At 48.8% G+C, this 19,664-nt stretch overlaps 1 protein-coding gene across 2 annotated transcripts in view; it reads right to left on the bottom strand.

Annotated features, from left to right (window-relative positions):
* The window catches only part of aco1 (aconitase 1, soluble), a 118,715-nt gene that overhangs the window by 13,783 nt on the left and 85,268 nt on the right, over window positions 1–19,664 (bottom strand). For both annotated transcript variants that reach the window (XM_079257906.1, XM_079257905.1), the window contains 7 exons: window positions 14,178–14,262; window positions 13,945–14,101; window positions 12,467–12,591; window positions 12,287–12,391; window positions 11,526–11,668; window positions 10,128–10,275; window positions 9,932–10,054 (listed from right to left, as the gene is read on the bottom strand). In XM_079257906.1, the coding sequence (XP_079114032.1) occupies window positions 9,932–10,054; window positions 10,128–10,275; window positions 11,526–11,668; window positions 12,287–12,391; window positions 12,467–12,591; window positions 13,945–14,101; window positions 14,178–14,262 (886 nt within the window). The remainder of the gene's footprint in view (window positions 1–9,931; window positions 10,055–10,127; window positions 10,276–11,525; window positions 11,669–12,286; window positions 12,392–12,466; window positions 12,592–13,944; window positions 14,102–14,177; window positions 14,263–19,664) is intronic.

The raw sequence follows: 19,664 nt of genomic DNA, 5'->3' as shown, positions 1-19,664 counted from the left end.
GACGATAGAAACATGGACATCCGGACGATAAAAACATGGACATCTGGACGATAAAAACATGGACATCTGGACGATAAAAACATGGACATCTGGACGATAGAAACGTGGACATCTGGACGATAGAAACAGACATCTGTACAATAGAAACGTGGACATCTGGACGATAGAAACGTGGACATCTGGATGAAAGAAACATGGACATCTGGACGATAGAAACATGGACATCTCGATGATAGAAACAGACATCTGGACGATAGAAACAGACATCTGGACGATAGAAACATGGACATCTGGACGATAGAAACAGACATATGGACGATAGAAACATTGACATCAAGATGATAGAAAAAGACATCTGGACGATAGAAACATGGACATCTAAACGATAGAAACATGGACATCTGAAAGATAGAAACAGACATCTGGACGATAGAAACAGACATTTGGACGATAGAAACAGACATCTGGACGATAGAAACGTGGACATCTGGAGGATAGAAACATGGACATCTGAACGACAGAAACAGACATCTAGACGATAGAAACAGACATCTGGACGAGAGAAACATGGACATCTGGACGATAGCAACATGGACATCTGGACGATAGAAACAGACATCTGGACGATAGAAACAGACATATGGACAACAGAAACGTGGACATCGAGATGAGAGAAACAGACATCTGGACGATAGAAACATGGACATCCGGACGATAGAAACATGGACATCCGGACGATAGAAACAGACATCTGGACGATAGAAACAGACATTTGGACGATAGAAACAGACATTTGGACGATAGAAACAGACATCTGGACAATAGAAACGTGGACATCTGGAGGATAGAAACATGGACATCTGAACGATAGAAACATGGACATCCGGACGATAGAAACATGGACATCCGGATGAGAGAAACATGGACATCTGGACGATAGCAACATGGACATCTGGACAATAGAAATATGGACATCTGGACGATAGAAACAGACATATGGACAATAGAAACATGGACATCCGGACGATAGAAACAGACATATGGACAATGGAAACATGGACATCTAGACGATAGAAACATGGATATCTGAACGATAGAAACAGACATCTAAACGATAGAAACAGACATCTGGACGATAGAAACTGACATCTTGACAATAGAAACATTGACATCTGGACGATGGAAACAGACATCTGGACGACAGAAACATGGACATCTAGATGATAGAAACATGGACATCTGAACGATAGAAACAGATATCTGGACGATAGAAACGTGGACATCTGGACGATAGAAACGTGGACATCTGGACGATAGAAACATGGACATCTGGACGATAGAAACATGGACATCTCGATGATAGAAACATGGACATCTGAACGATAGAAACAGACATCTGGACGATAGAAACAGACATTTGGACGACAGAAACATTGATATCTGGACGATAGAAACATGGACATCTGGACGATAGAAACAGACATCTGGACGATAGAAACATGGACATCTGAACGATAGAAACAGACACATGGACGATAGAAACGTGGACATCTAGATGATAGAAACAGACATCTGGACGATAGAAACAGACATATGGACCATAGAAACGTGGACATCTGGACCATAGAAACAGACATCTGGACGATAGAAACATGGACATCTGAACGATAGAAACAGACACATGGACGATAGAAACGTGGACATCTAGATGATAGAAACAGACATCTGGACGATAGAAACAGACATATGGACCATAGAAACGTGGACATCTGGACCATAGAAACAGACATCTGGACGATAGAAACATGGACATCTGGACGATAGAAACATGGACATCTAGATGATAGAAACAGACATCTGGACGATAGAAACAGACATCTGGACGATAGAAACATGGACATCTGGACGATAGAAACATGGACATCTGGACGATAGAAACAGACATATGGATAATGGAAACGTGGACATCTAGATGATAGAAACAGACATCTGGACGACAGAAACATGGACATCTAGATGATAGAAACATGGACATCTGGACGATAGAAACATGGACATCCGGACGATAGAAACATGGACATCCGGACGATAGAAACATGGACATCCGGACGATAGAAACATGGACATCTGGACGATAAAAACATGGACATCTGGACGATAAAAACATGGACATCTGGACGATAGAAACAGACATCTGTACAATAGAAACGTGGACATCTGGACGATAGAAACGTGGACATCTGGATGAAAGAAACATGGACATCTGGACGATAGAAACATGGACATCTCGATGATAGAAACATGGACATCTGAACGATAAAAACAGACATCTGGACGATAGAAACAGACATTTGGATGATAGAAACGTGGACATCTGGATGATCGAAACATGGACATCTGAACGATAGAAAGACACATGGACGATAGAAACGTGGACATCTAGATGATAGAAACAGACATCTGGACGATAGAAACAGACATATGGACGATAGAAACGTGGACATCTAGATGATAGAAACAGACATCTGGACGATAGAAACATGGACGTCTAGATGATAGAAACACATATGGACAATAGAAACATGGACATCTGAACAACAGAAACAGACATCTGGACGAAAAAAAACAGACATATGGACGATAGAAATGTGGACATCTGGACGATAGAAACATTGACATCTGGATGATGGAAACAGATGTCTGGATGATAGAAACAGACATTTGGACAATAGAAACGTGGACATCTGGACGATAGAAACAGACATCTGGACGATAGAAACATGGACGTCTAGATGATAGAAACACATATGGACAATAGAAACATGGACATCTGAACAACAGAAACAGACATCTGGACGAAAAAAAACAGACATATGGACGATAGAAATGTGGACATCTGGACGATAGAAACATTGACATCTGGATGATGGAAACATATGTCTGGACGATAGAAACAGACATTTGGACAATAGAAACGTGGACATCTGGACGATAGAAACAGACATCTGGACGATAGAAACATGGACATCTAGACGATAGAAACATGGACATCTGGACGATAGAAACATGGACATCTAGATGATAGAAACAGACATCTGGACGATAGAAACAGACATCTGGACGATAGAAACATGGACATCTGGACGATAGAAACATGGACATCTGGACGATAGAAACAGACATATGGATAATGGAAACGTGGACATCTAGATGATAGAAACAGACATCTGGACGACAGAAACATGGACATCTAGATGATAGAAACAGACATCTGGATGATAGAAACATGGACATCTGGACGATAGAAACATGGACATCCGGACGATAGAAACATGGACATCCGGACGATAGAAACATGGACATCCGGACGATAGAAACATGGACATCTGGACGATAAAAACATGGACATCTGGACGATAAAAACATGGACATATGGACGATAGAAACAGACATCTGTACAATAGAAACGTGGACATCTGGACGATAGAAACGTGGACATCTGGATGAAAGAAACATGGACATCTGGACGATAGAAACATGGACATCTCGATGATAGAAACATGGACATCTGAACGATAAAAACAGACATCTGGACGATAGAAACAGACATTTGGATGATAGAAACGTGGACATCTGGATGATCGAAACATGGACATCTGAACGATAGAAAGACACATGGACGATAGAAACGTGGACATCTAGATGATAGAAACAGACATCTGGACGATAGAAACAGACATATGGACGATAGAAACGTGGACATCTAGATGATAGAAACAGACATCTGGACGATAGAAACATGGACGTCTAGATGATAGAAACACATATGGACAATAGAAACATGGACATCTGAACAACAGAAACAGACATCTGGACGAAAAAAAACAGACATATGGACGATAGAAATGTGGACATCTGGACGATAGAAACATTGACATCTGGATGATGGAAACAGATGTCTGGACGATAGAAACAGACATTTGGACAATAGAAACGTGGACATCTGGACGATAGAAACATGGACATCTGGACGATAGAAACATGGACATCTGGACGATAGAAACAGACATCTGGACGATAGAAACATGGACATCTAGACGATAGAAACATGGACATCTAGATGATAGAAACATGGACATCTGGACGATAGAAACGTGGACATCTGGACGATAGAAACAGACATCTGGACGATAGAAACGTGGACATCTGGAGGATAGAAACATGGACATCTGAACGACAGAAACAGACATCTAGACGATAGAAACAGACATCTGGACGAGAGAAACATGGACATCTGGACGATAGCAACATGGACATCTGGACGATAGAAATATGGACATCTGGACGATAGAAACAGACATCTGGACGATAGAAACAGACATAAGGACAACAGAAACGTGGACATCGAGATGAGAGAAACAGACATCTGGACGATAGAAACATGGACATCCGGACGATAGAAACATGGACATCCAGACGATAGAAACAGACATCTGGACGATAGAAACAGACATTTGGACGATAGAAACAGACATTTGGACGATAGAAACAGACATCTGGACGATAGAAACGTGGACATCTGGAGGATAGAAACATGGACATCTGAACGACAGAAACAGACATCTAGACGATAGAAACAGACATCTGGACGAGAGAAACATGGACATCTGGACGATAGCAACATGGACATCTGGACAATAGAAATATGGACATCTGGACGATAGAAACAGACATATGGACCATAGAAACGTGGACATCGAGATGAGAGAAACAGACATCTGGACAATAGAAACATGGACATCTGGACGATAGAAACAGACATATGGACAATGGAAACATGGACATCTAGACGATAGAAACATGGATATCTGAACGATAGAAACAGACATCTAAACGATAGAAACAGACATCTGGACGATAGAAACAGACATCTTGACAATAGAAACATTGACATCTGGACGATGGAAACAGACATCTGGACGACAGAAACATGGACATCTAGATGATAGAAACATGGACATCTGAACGATAGAAACAGATATCTGGACGATAGAAACGTGGACATCTGGACGATAGAAACGTGGACATCTGGACAATAGAAACATGGACATCTGGACGATAGAAACATGGACATCTGGACGATAGAAACATGGACATCTGAACGATAGAAACAGACATCTGGACGATAGAAACAGACATTTGGACGACAGAAACATTGATATCTGGACGATGGAAACGTGGACATCTGGACGATAGAAACAGACATTTGGACAATAGAAACGTGGACATCTGGACGATAGAAACATGGACATCTGGACGATAGAAACAGACATCTGGACGATAGAAACATGGACATCTGAACGATAGAAACAGACACATGGACGATAGAAACGTGGACTTCTAGATGATAGAAACAGACATCTGGACGATAGAAACAGACATCTGGACGATAGAAACAGACATATGGACCATAGAAACGTGGACATCTGGACCATAGAAACGTGGACATCTGGACCATAGAAACGTGGACATCTGGACCATAGAAACAGACATCTGGACGATAGAAACATGGACATCTGGACGATAGAAACATGGACATCTAGATGATAGAAACAGACATCTGGACGATAGAAACAGACATCTGGACGATAGAAACAGACATCTGGACGATAGAAACATGGACATCTGGACGATAGAAACAGACATTTGGACGATAGAAACATGGACATCTGGACGATAGAAACAGACATATGGATAATGGAAACGTGGACATCTAGATGATAGAAACAGACATCTGGATGATAGAAACATGGACATCTGGACGATAGAAACATGGACATCCGGACGATAGAAACATGGACATCTGGACGATAAAAACATGGACATCTGGACGATAGAAACGTGGACATCTGGACGATAGAAACAGACATCTGTACAATAGAAACGTGGACATCTGGACGATAGAAACGTGGACATCTGGATGAAAGAAACATGGACATCTGGACGATAGAAACATGGACATCTCGATGATAGAAACATGGACATCTGAACGATAAAAACAGACATCTGAACGACAGAAACAGACATCTAGACGATAGAAACAGACACATGGACGATAGAAACGTGGACTTCTAGATGATAGAAACAGACATCTGGACGATAGAAACAGACATCTGGACGATAGAAACAGACATATGGACCATAGAAACGTGGACATCTGGACCATAGAAACGTGGACATCTGGACCATAGAAACGTGGACATCTGGACCATAGAAACAGACATCTGGACGATAGAAACATGGACATCTGGACGATAGAAACATGGACATCTAGATGATAGAAACAGACATCTGGACGATAGAAACAGACATCTGGACGATAGAAACAGACATCTGGACGATAGAAACATGGACATCTGGACGATAGAAACAGACATTTGGACGATAGAAACATGGACATCTGGACGATAGAAACAGACATATGGATAATGGAAACGTGGACATCTAGATGATAGAAACAGACATCTGGATGATAGAAACATGGACATCTGGACGATAGAAACATGGACATCCGGACGATAGAAACATGGACATCTGGACGATAAAAACATGGACATCTGGACGATAGAAACGTGGACATCTGGACGATAGAAACAGACATCTGTACAATAGAAACGTGGACATCTGGACGATAGAAACGTGGACATCTGGATGAAAGAAACATGGACATCTGGACGATAGAAACATGGACATCTCGATGATAGAAACATGGACATCTGAACGATAAAAACAGACATCTGAACGACAGAAACAGACATCTAGACGATAGAAACAGACATCTGGACGAGAGAAACATGGACATCTGGACGATAGCAACATGGACATCTGGACGATAGAAATATGGACATCTGGACGATAGAAACAGACATCTGGACGATAGAAACAGACATAAGGACAACAGAAACGTGGACATCGAGATGAGAGAAACAGACATCTGGACGATAGAAACATGGACATCCGGACGATAGAAACATGGACATCCAGACGATAGAAACAGACATCTGGACGATAGAAACAGACATTTGGACGATAGAAACAGACATTTGGACGATAGAAACAGACATCTGGACGATAGAAACGTGGACATCTGGAGGATAGAAACATGGACATCTGAACGACAGAAACAGACATCTAGACGATAGAAACAGACATCTGGACGAGAGAAACATGGACATCTGGACGATAGCAACATGGACATCTGGACAATAGAAATATGGACATCTGGACGATAGAAACAGACATATGGACCATAGAAACGTGGACATCGAGATGAGAGAAACAGACATCTGGACAATAGAAACATGGACATCTGGACGATAGAAACAGACATATGGACAATGGAAACATGGACATCTAGACGATAGAAACATGGATATCTGAACGATAGAAACAGACATCTAAACGATAGAAACAGACATCTGGACGATAGAAACAGACATCTTGACAATAGAAACATTGACATCTGGACGATGGAAACAGACATCTGGACGACAGAAACATGGACATCTAGATGATAGAAACATGGACATCTGAACGATAGAAACAGATATCTGGACGATAGAAACGTGGACATCTGGACGATAGAAACGTGGACATCTGGACAATAGAAACATGGACATCTGGACGATAGAAACATGGACATCTGGACGATAGAAACATGGACATCTGAACGATAGAAACAGACATCTGGACGATAGAAACAGACATTTGGACGACAGAAACATTGATATCTGGACGATGGAAACGTGGACATCTGGACGATAGAAACAGACATTTGGACAATAGAAACGTGGACATCTGGACGATAGAAACATGGACATCTGGACGATAGAAACAGACATCTGGACGATAGAAACATGGACATCTGAACGATAGAAACAGACACATGGACGATAGAAACGTGGACTTCTAGATGATAGAAACAGACATCTGGACGATAGAAACAGACATCTGGACGATAGAAACAGACATATGGACCATAGAAACGTGGACATCTGGACCATAGAAACGTGGACATCTGGACCATAGAAACGTGGACATCTGGACCATAGAAACAGACATCTGGACGATAGAAACATGGACATCTGGACGATAGAAACATGGACATCTAGATGATAGAAACAGACATCTGGACGATAGAAACAGACATCTGGACGATAGAAACAGACATCTGGACGATAGAAACATGGACATCTGGACGATAGAAACAGACATTTGGACGATAGAAACATGGACATCTGGACGATAGAAACAGACATATGGATAATGGAAACGTGGACATCTAGATGATAGAAACAGACATCTGGATGATAGAAACATGGACATCTGGACGATAGAAACATGGACATCCGGACGATAGAAACATGGACATCTGGACGATAAAAACATGGACATCTGGACGATAGAAACGTGGACATCTGGACGATAGAAACAGACATCTGTACAATAGAAACGTGGACATCTGGACGATAGAAACGTGGACATCTGGATGAAAGAAACATGGACATCTGGACGATAGAAACATGGACATCTCGATGATAGAAACATGGACATCTGAACGATAAAAACAGACATCTGGACGATAGAAACAGACATTTGGACGATAGAAACGTGGACATCTGGATGATCGAAACATGGACATCTGAACGATAGAAACAGACACATGGACGATAGAAACGTGGACATCTAGATGATAGAAACAGACATCTGGACGATATAAACATGGACATCTAGATGATAGAAACCGACATATGGACGATAGAAACATGGACATCTGAACGACAGAAACAGACATCTGGATGATAAAAACAGACATATGGACGATAGAAATGTGGACATCTGGACGATAGAAACATTGACATCTGGACGATGGAAACAGATATCTGGACGATAGAAACAGACATTTGGACAATAGAAACGTGGACATCTGGACGATAGAAACATGGACATCTGGACGATAGAAACATGGACATCTGGACAATAGAAACAGACATCTGGACGATAGAAACAGACATCTGGACGATAGAAACATGGACATCTGAACGATAGAAACAGACACATGGACGATAGAAACGTGGACATCTAGATGATAGAAACAGACATCTGGACGATAGAAACGTGGACATCTAGATGATAGAAACAGACATCTGGACGATAGAAACATGGACGTCTAGATGATAGAAACACATATGGACAATAGAAACATGGACATCTGAACGACAGAAACAGACATCTGGACGAAAAAAAACAGACATCTGGACGATAGAAATGTGGACATCTGGACGATAGAAATGTGGACATCTGGACGATAGAAACATTGACATCTGGACGATGGAAACATGGACATCTGGACGATAGAAACATGGACATCTGGACGATAGAAACAGACATCTGGACGATAGAAACATGGACATCTAGATGATAGAAACAGACATATGGACGATAGAAACATGGACATCTAGATGATAGAAACATGGACATCTAGATGATAGAAACATGGACATCTGGACGATAGAAACAGACATATGGACAAGAGAAACATGGACATCTAGACGATATAAACGGTGGACATCTAGACGATATAAACGGTGGACATCTAGACGATATAAACGGTGGACATCTAGACTATATAAACGGTGGACATCTAGACGATATAAATGGTGGACATCTAGACGATATAAATGGTGGACATCTGAACATGGAAATACAGACATCTGGATGTGGAAACGTGGATGCAGTCTTCTCAGCCTCCACAGGTATGAAACCCAGGAGGAAACTGCGGGAGGGACTTATTTGTCTGGTCCGTCCTGGGAGAGACGGGGAAACAGCACCCGGACTTCCCGTCCCATCAGTCAGAAAAACACAGCCTCACCAGAAGGAATGGGCCTTTAGCTGCCCAGTCTCTGGAGCTTCCTGATCCGTACTCCTTGCCGGCCAGGACCAGCAGCGGGACGGCGGACTCCCGGTACCTCTCTGCAGCATCGAACACATCCAGCTGGGGGGGACACATGAAGTTGGAGGATTCAGAACATTTCAGATGAGACTGGAGGAAAGTCGCAGCGTCTCACCGTCTCTCCGGTTGCCATGTGAACGGTTTGCGGCGCCTGCTTGTTGAGGAATTTGTTGAAGAGGCGAATGTTGGCAAATGTCCCTCTGGCCATGACGGCATCGTTACCCCGCCGAGAGCCGTACGAGTTGTAGTCGCGAGGACTCAACCTGTCCAAAACGAACAGATTAATGATGACGAAAGCACCTCCTCTAAATGCTCACACGTCAGGCTGAAGATCAACAATCATCATTTTATTTACGGCTTTTCCAGGTCGTTACAGGACAACAGCTCTCTCCCTAAAACTGCTGATGGACAATAAAACTCATGAAAACCAGCAAACGTGCCGTTACTGACAGGACTTTAACCTCTACGCACAGTTTAAAGGGTTCCTATGATGGTATTTGGAGTTTTCTGAGCTTTCTACAGTGTTACAGTGTTGAATCCTCATCAGACATGTGAACGACACCGTTTTTTATCACCTAAACGCATGTTTGAGTTTGAGTTTGAGTTCCAGCACTCTCTCTGTTCGGTTTCCATGGCGATGAAAAACACGTGGTTTTAGAGAGTTTTTTCTACGTGGAAATCCTTGTGACGTCCCGGGGGATAAGGTTGGGTGATTGGTTACCTTCTACTGGTTAACAAGGGCATGTACAAATACATCAGGCGGGTGGAAAACGTGGGATAAAGTTATTTCCAACGATGGCTGGTGAGTTTACCAAAGAGAGACATCCTGCTGCATTCGTTGCTGTGGGTTGCTGTTTTCCACTTCGTTTTCAGGCTCTGATTCAGGTTCCAACATGTAGGGCTGTATGCTATGTGTTGACATTGTATTTTGTTTTTTTATTGAGTTCATATGAGCCTAATCCTTCTGTTTATGAGACGTTACAATGACGGTGAAAGCAGGTGCGGTGCGCGCTCCCGATGTAGTGCAGTGGCGGGAGGCGGGGCTTAATGCGGAAGAGTCTCAATCCACTCGTTTTGCCCGCAGGCTGATCTGACAGCCTACGGAGAGGGTCGGTCTGAAGTAAATAAAGCCATTTGTGGCAATAACTCCATCAATCCCAGCCCTTCTGGGCTCAGAAATAAAAATAAATTAGCCTGAAATGCACAAAATAGTTCCACTTTAAATAAAACAAAGTATAAATAAATAATAAGCATTTAAAGATTTATAACAATAATACAGTATGTGGTGTTTTCTCAGGACTGAAGATTGATTTAAGATAAAAAGGTTTCATTGACGGATTGGAAAGAAGATGTTTTTGCTGTTGAGTAAACCGCTGACCTATAAGAAATTAGAAATTTGTCATCTCAAAATTGTTCAAGAGAAAACCAAACGAGCAGAATGGAGGCCAGAAAAAGAGGAAAAGTGCTCTGAAAAGACAAAAGGAGTTGATAATGTATGATAAACCTGCTTTACCCTCTGTTGGCGAGGTAGCGAGCTGCAGGGCTGTTCCTGGCGATGTTTCCTGCAGGAGAGATGTGGTCTGTGGTCACCGAGTCTCCCAGGTTCAGCAGGACGTAGGCGTCCTCTATGGACTGAGGAGGCTGCAGCTGCATGGTCTGAACAAAGACGAGATGATGGACAATATATTTTATGATTAATTTTTTCAATAACCTTGTGTTTTTTTACTGCACTAACACCTTGAAAATGTATTCTTGTACTGTCCCTGCAAAATAAACAAATAAATAAATAAATAAATAAATATAACAAAACCACAGAAACACCGTCTGACATGATGCCGACATCCAGCTCAGTTCCAGGTACCTGGAACCAGCCTCTAGACCGGCTTCTGGACTGGTTTCCTGTCCAGTATTTCTACGGTTCGTCCCATGTTCAGCGCTCTGGTCACAGGCTGCTGCTGTTTGTAAAGCGCTTTATAAATAAAGTTGTGTTTGGTGTAAATAAAACGCTCCGTAGTGCTGGAACTGTGGTGCTACTGCTCCCTCTAGTGGTCAACCGAAGCATTTCCAACAGGCTGCACTCTGTCGGACGATCATCTCCGCTGGAAGGTTTACTGACCTGCAGAGTTTCAGACCTTCTAACGTCACCAACCAGATATCTGTTAGAAGCAACGCGACACAGTCCAGAGGTCCTGGGAGCTCTCCCCACCACGTCATGACCAGGCTTCATGTCTCTGCATGGACACGCATCGCGCTGCAGCTGTGGTGAATATTTACCAAACCATCGAAGAACGGCGGTGACTTGATGTAAGTTGACTGAGGATCCCAGGTGTACAGCTTGTTCGAGGGAGCGACCAGAGAGTTCCAGCGTTCGTTGACTTTCTACAACAACAAACACAACCTTCACACCTGAAACACTGACAGGATCTCCAGCAGCTTGCAGCTGAAGCTACCGACCTCGATCTTCTTGTAGACTTCCTTAAACATGGATGGGATGACGTATGTCCTCTCCACAGTCTGGATCTCCTCCCGTGTGGGCCAGATGTCCCTCAGGAAGATCTCCTGACCCTCTGAGTCCATGGCTGCAGACATGTAGTCATGAGATTTCAGCTGGCAGGTCGGACGGAATACGAAGTCGCGTTTCTGAACCGTCACTCCGTCGTTTCCCATCGTAAACACGCAGCTGCCGCGCCGACGCTTCTACTTTCATTCAGGACTGAAAAGATGATTTGTCAACTGGAAGTAAAACTGTTCCAGGTCAGTTTCTCAGACTAAAACTCCTCTGTGAGTCTGACAAAAACCCACTGCAGGGCAAATACGGTGTGTTTAGTCTGAAAAGGCCGCAAGAATCTGAGATTAAAATCGATACACAATCAATATATTCTGGATTGTTTCAGCCAGACTTTGTTTGAAGCATCGTGTGTTTGTCAGAGTGACGAAGACGTTTGATTCATCCAATCTGAATCACTCTGGATCCATCTTCTGCCGCTTATCCGGGGTCGGGTCGCGGGGGCAGCAGCCTAAGCAGGGAAGCCCAGACTTCCCTCTCCCCAGCCACATTTACCAACTCTGCGGGGGGGATCCCGAGGCGTTCCCAGGCCAGCCGAGAGATGTAATCCCTCCAGCGTGTCCTGGGTCTTCCCCGGGGTCTCCTCCCAGAGGGACGTGCCTGGAACACCTCACCAGGAAGGTCCAGGAGGCATCCTGACCAGATGCCCGAGCCACCTCAACTGGTTCCTCTCGATGCGGAGGAGCAGCGGCTCTACTCTGATCTCCTCCCGGATGACCGAGCTCCTCACCCTATCTCTAAGGGAGAGCCCGGCCACCCTGCGGAGGAAACTCATTTCAGCCGCCTGTATACGAGATCTCCTTCTTTCGGTCACGACCCACAGCTCATGACCATAGGTGAGGGTAGGAACGTAGATCGACTGGTAAATGGAGAGCTTCGCCTTCTGGTTCAGCTCCTTCTTCACCACGACAGACCGGCGCAGAGTCCGCATTACTGCAGACGCCGCACCGATCCGACTGTCCATCTCACGCTCCATCCTTCCCTCACTCGTGAACAAGACCCCGAGATATTTAAACTCCTCCACTTGAGGCAGGACCTGACTCCCGACCCGGAGAGGACAATCCACCCTATTCCGGCTGAGGACCATGGTCTCAGATTTGGAGGTGCTGATTCTCATCCCAGCCGTGAATTTTTGAAAAAATAATTCTGTTGAAGCCGGGATGAAAACCAACGTCTGACTATTTTTTGGTCACATTTCATAGAAGTTTTATTTATTTAATTATTACTTTTGTCAGATTCAAATTATTTCTCACCATTGTGAGTTTGGACATGCATGTATACATATACATACATACGTATGTATTTCTATGTGTGTAGGTGTGTGTGTGTGTGTGTGTGTGTATAAACATTATTTTGAATTGCTCACCAATTGGCTCCTTCTCGAAGTCTATCCTGACCGTGCCGGCAATGGCGTATGCGATGACGAGCGGCGGTGAGGCCAGGTAGTTGGCTCTGGTGTAGGGATGGACCCGACCCTCAAAGTTTCTGTTTCCTGACAGGACACCTGCAGCCACCAGATCTCCCTAAAAACCTCAACGTTAATGTTTCCTACAGAAGTCCTGGTTTGTGTGGAAACTTCAGCCAGTGTGGTTTCCATACCTGGGTTACGGCCTCCACCACCGGATCTGGAAGCGGACCGCTGTTGCCGATACACGTCATGCAGCCGTAGCCAACGACCTCGAAGCTGACAGGAGAGAACACTCAGCGTAAGGTCCGAAGGTCTATGCTTATATATCTGCAGATAAATCGATGCTAAAATTGATGCCAATGATTTGTGTAAATATCGGATCATGTGCGTTGAAAACAAGTTGTTCGCCACAACGGAAGTAGAGTGTCTCAGATGCAGCTGGACCTTCTCTCCGCCTGACACGTCTGCAAGACCTACATCTACCGAACCAGAAGTTTACATACGGAGTAAAGAAGGTCCATAGACCTGTTTTCCTCGCTGCCTGTTAGCGGCGAACGCTTCCCGGCAGCAGGTGTAGTCGGGTCGTTAGCGAACGCTTCCCGGCAGCAGGTGTAGTCGGGTCGTTAGCGGCGAACGCTTCCCGGCAGCAGGTGTAGTCGGGTCGTTAGCGAACGCTTCCCGGCAGCAGGTGTAGTCGGGTCGTTAGCGGCGAACGCTTCCCGGCAGCAGGTGTAGTCGGGTCGTTAGCGGCGAACGCTTCCCGGCAGCAGGTGTAGTCGGGTCGTTAGCGGCGAACGCTTCCCGGCAGCAGGTGTAGTCGGGTCGTTAGCGGGGAACGCTTCCCGGCAGCAGGTGTAGTCGGGTCGTTAGCGGGGAACGCTTCCCGGCAGCAGGTGTAGTCGGGTCGTTAGCGAACGCTTCCCGGCAGCAGGTGTAGTCGGGTCGTTAGGGGCGAACGCTTCCCGGCAGCAGGTGTAGTCGGGTCGTTAGCGGCGAACGCTTCCCGGCAGCAGGTGTAGTTGGGTCGTTAGCGGCGAACGCTTCCCGGCAGCAGGTGTAGTCGGGTCGTTAGCGGCGAACGCTTCCCGGCAGCAGGTGTAGTCGGGTCGTTAGCGGCGAACGCTTCCCGGCAGCAGGTGTAGTCGGGTCGTTAGCGGCGAACGCTTCCCGGCAGCAGGTGTAGTCGGGTCGTTAGCGGCGAACGCTTCCCGGCAGCAGGTGTAGTCGGGTCGTTAGCGAACGCTTCCCGGCAGCAGGTGTAGTCGGGTCGTTAGCGAACGTTCCCGGCAGCAGGTGTAGTCGGGTCGTTAGCGGCGAACGCTTCCCGGCAGCAGGTGTAGTCGGGTCGTTAGCGGGGAACGCTTCCCGGCAGCAGGTGTAGTCGGGTCGTTAGCGAACGCTTCCCGGCAGCAGGTGTAGTCGGGTCGTTAGGGGCGAACGCTTCCCGGCAGCAGGTGTAGTCAGGTCGTTAGCGGCGAACGCTTCCCGGCAGCAGGTGTAGTTGGGTCGTTAGCGGCGAACGCTTCCCGGCAGCAGGTGTAGTCGGGTCGTTAGCGGCGAACGCTTCCCGGCAGCAGGTGTAGTCGGGTCGTTAGCGGCGAACGCTTCCCGGCAGCAGGTGTAGTCGGGTCGTTAGCGGCGAACGCTTCCCGGCAGCAGGTGTAGTCGGGTCGTTAGCGGCGAACGCTTCCCGGCAGCAGGTGTAGTCGGGTCGTTAGCGAACGCTTCCCGGCAGCAGGTGTAGTCGGGTCGTTAGCGAACGTTCCCGGCAGCAGGTGTAGTCGGGTCGTTAGCGGCGAACGCTTCCCGGCAGCAGGTGTAGTCGGGTCGTTAGCGGCGAACGCTTCCCGGCAGCAGGTGTAGTCGGGTCGTTAGCGGCGAACGCTTCCCGGCAGCAGGTGTAGTCGGGTCGTTAGCGGCGAACGCTTCCCGGCAGCAGGTGTAGTCGGGTCGTTAGCGGCGAACGCTTCCCGGCAGCAGGTGTAGTCGGGTCGTTAGCGAACGCTTCCCGGCAGCAGGTGTAGTCGGGTCGTTAGCGGCGAACGCTTCCCGGCAGCAGGTGTAGTCGGGTCGTTAGCGGGGAACGCTTCCCGGCAGCAGGTGTAGTCGGGTCGTTAGCGGGGAACGCTTCCCGGCAGCAGGTGTAGTCGGGTCGTTAGCGAACGCTTCCCGGCAGCAGGTGTAGTCGGGTCGTTAGGGGCGAACGCTTCCCGGCAGCAGGTGTAGTCGGGTCGTTAGCGGCGAACGCTTCCCGGCAGCAGGTGTAGTCGGGTCGTTAGCGGCGAACGCTTCCCGGCAGCAGGTGTAGTCGGGTCGTTAGCGGCGAACGCTTCCCGGCAGCAGGTGTAGTCGGGTCGTTAGCGGGGAACGCTTCCCGGCAGCAGGTGTAGTCGGGTCGTTAGCGGCGAACGCTTCCCGGCAGCAGGTGTAGTCGGGTCGTTAGCGGCGAACGCTTCCCGGCAGCAGGTGTAGTCGGGTCGTTAGCGGGGAACGCTTCCCGGCAGCAGGTGTAGTCGGGTCGTTAGCGGCGAACGCTTCCCGGCAGCAGGTGTAGTCGGGTCGTTAGCGGGGAACGCTTCCCGGCAGCAGGTGTAGTCGGGTCGTTAGCGGGGAACGCTTCCCGGCAGCAGGTGTAGTCGGGTCGTTAGCGGGGAACGCTTCCCGGCAGCAGGTGTAGTCGGGTCGTTAGCGGCGAACGCTTCCCGGCAGCAGGTGTAGTCGGGTCGTTAGCGGGGAACGCTTCCCGGCAGCAGGTGTAGTCGGGTCGTTAGCGGCGAACGCTTCCCGGCAGCAGGTGTAGTCGGGTCGTTAGCGGCGAACGCTTCCCGGCAGCAGGTGTAGTCGGGTCGTTAGCGGGGAACGCTTCCCGGCAGCAGGTGTAGTCGGGTCGTTAGCGGCGAACGCTTCCCGGCAGCAGGTGTAGTCGGGTCGTTAGCGGGGAACGCTTCCCGGCAGCAGGTGTAGTCGGGTCGTTAGCGGCGAACGCTTCCCGGCAGCAGGTGTAGTCGGGTCGTTAGCGAACGCTTCCCGGCAGCAGGTGTAGTCGGGTCGTTAGCGAACGCTTCCCGGCAGCAGGTGTAGTCGGGTCGTTAGCAGCGAACGCTTCCCGGCAGCAGGTGTAGTCGGGTCGTTAGCGGCGAACGCTTCCCGGCAGCAGGTGTAGTCGGGTCGTTAGCGGCGAACGCTTCCCGGCAGCAGGTGTAGTCGGGTCGTTAGCGAACGCTTCCCGGCAGCAGGTGTAGTCGGGTCGTTAGCGGCAAACGCTTCCCGGCAGCAGGTGTAGTCGGGTCGTTAGCGGCAAACGCTTCCCGGCAGCAGGCGTAGTCGGGTCGTTAGCGAACGTTCCCAGCAGCAGGCGTAGTCGGGTCGTTAGCGAACGTTCCCAGCAGCAGGCATAGTCGGGTCGTTAGCGAACGTTCCCAGCAGCAGGCGTACTCGGAATGTTAGCGAACGCTTCCCGGCAGCAGGCGTAGTCGGGTCGTTAGCGAACGTTCCCGGCAGCAGGCGTAGTCGGGTCATTAGCGGCAAACGCTTCCCGGCAGCAGGCGTAGTCGGGTCGTTAGCGGCAAACGCTTCCCGGCAGCAGGCGTAGTCGGGTCGTTAGAGGTGAACGCTTCCCGGCAGCAGGTGTAGTCTGGTCGTTAGCGGCAAACGCTTCCCGGCAGCAGGCGTAGTCGGGTCGTTAGCGGTGAAAGCTTCCCGGCAGCAGGTGTAGTCTGGTCGTTAGAGGTGAACGCTTCCCGGCAGCAGGTGTAGTCTGGTCGTTAGCGGCAAACGCTTCCCGGCAGCAGGCGTAGTCGGGTCGTTAGCGGTGAACGCTTCCCGGCAGCAGGTGTAGTCTGGTCGTTAGCGGCAAACGCTTCCCGGCAGCAGGCGTAGTCGGGTCGTTAGCGAACGTTCCCAGCAGCAGGCGTAGTCAGAATGTTAGCGAACGCTTCCCGGCAGCAGGTGTAGTCGGGTCGTTAGCAGGGAACGCTTCCCAGAAACAGGTGTAGTCGGGTCGTTAGCGGGGAACGCTTCCCAGCAGCAGGTGTAGTCGGGTCGTTAGCGGGGAACGCTTCCCAGCAGCAGGTATAGTCGGGTCGTTAGCGAACGCTTCCCGGCAGCAGGTGTAGTCGGGTCGTTAGCGAACGCTTCCCGGCAGCAGGTGTAGTCGGGTCGTTAGCGGCGAATGCTTCCCGGCAGCAGGTGTAGTCGGGTCGTTAGCGGGGAACGCTTCCCAGCAGCAGGTGTAGTCGGGTCGTTAGCGGCAAACGCTTCCCGGCAGCAGGCGTAGTCGGGTCGTTAGCGAACGTTCCCAGCAGCAGGCGTAGTCAGAATGTTAGCGAACGCTTCCCGGCAGCAGGCGTAGTCGGGTCGTTAGCGAACGCTTCCCGGCAGCAGGCGTAGTCGGGTCGTTAGCGAACGTTCCCAGCAGCAGGCGTAGTCGGGTCGTTAGCGAACGTTCCCAGCAGCAGGCGTAGTCGGGTCGTTAGCGAACGTTCCCAGCAGCAGGCGTAGTCGGGTCGTTAGCGAACGTTCCCAGCAGCAGGCGTAGTCGGGTCGTTAGCGAACGTTCCCAGCAGCAGGCGTAGTCGGGTCGTTAGCGAACGTTCCCAGCAGCAGGCGTAGTCGGGTCATTAGCGGCGAAAGCTTCCCGGCAGCAGGCATAGTCGGGTCGTTAGCGGCAAACGCTTCCCGGCAGCAGGCGTAGTCGGGTCGTTAGCGGCGAACGCTTCCCGGCAGCAGGCGTAGTCTGGTCGTTAGCGGCGAACGCTTCCCGGCAGCAGGTGTAGTCTGGTCGTTAGCGGCGAACGCTTCCCGGCAGCAGGCGTAGTCGGGTCGTTAGCGGTGAACGCTTCCCGGCAGCAGGTGTAGTCGTGTCGTTAGCAAATGCTTCCCGGCAGCAGGTGTAGTCGTGTCGTTAGCAAATGCTTCCCGGCAGCAGGTGTAGTCGGGTCGTTAGCAAATGCTTCCCGGCAGCAGGCGTAGTCGGGTCGTTAGCAAATGCTTCCCGGCAGCAGGCGTAGTTGTGTCGTTAGCGGCGAACGCTTCCCGGCAGCAGGTGTAGTCTGGTCGTTAGCGGCGAACGCTTCCCGGCAGCAGGCGTAGTCGGGTCGTTAGCGGTGAACGCTTCCCGGCAGCAGGTGTAGTCGTGTCGTTAGCAAATGCTTCCCGGCAGCAGGCGTAGTCGGGTCGTTAGCAAATGCTTCCCGGCAGCAGGCGTAGTTGTGTCGTTAGCGGCGAACGCTTCCCGGCAGCAGGCGTAGTCGGGTCGTTAGCGGCGAACGCTTCCCGGCAGCAGGTGTAGTTGGGTCGTTAGCAAATGCTTCCCGGCAGCAGGTGTAGTCGGGTCGTTAGCGGAGAACGCTTCCCGGCAGCAGGTGTAGTTGGGTCGTTAGCAAACGCTTCCCGGCAGCAGGTGTAGTCGGGTCGTTAGCAAATGCTTCCCGGCAGCAGGTGTAGTCGGGTCGTTAGCAAATGCTTCCCGGCAGCAGGTGTAGTCGGGTCGTTAGCAAATGCTTCCCGGCAGCAGGTGTAGTCGGGTCGTTAGCAAATGCTTCCCGGCAGCAGGTGTAGTCGGGTCGTTAGCAAATGCTTCCCGGCAGCAGGTGTAGTCGGGTCGTTAGCAAATGCTTCCCGGCAGCAGGCGTAGTCGGGTCGTTAGCAAATGCTTCCTGGCAGCAGGTGTAGTCGGG

The sequence above is a fragment of the Telmatherina bonti genome (genome assembly GCF_933228915.1).
Source record: "Telmatherina bonti genome assembly, chromosome: 18".
Classification (NCBI taxonomy): domain Eukaryota; kingdom Metazoa; phylum Chordata; class Actinopteri; order Atheriniformes; family Telmatherinidae; genus Telmatherina; species Telmatherina bonti.
This window is presented reverse-complemented; position numbering and strand designations above follow the sequence as displayed.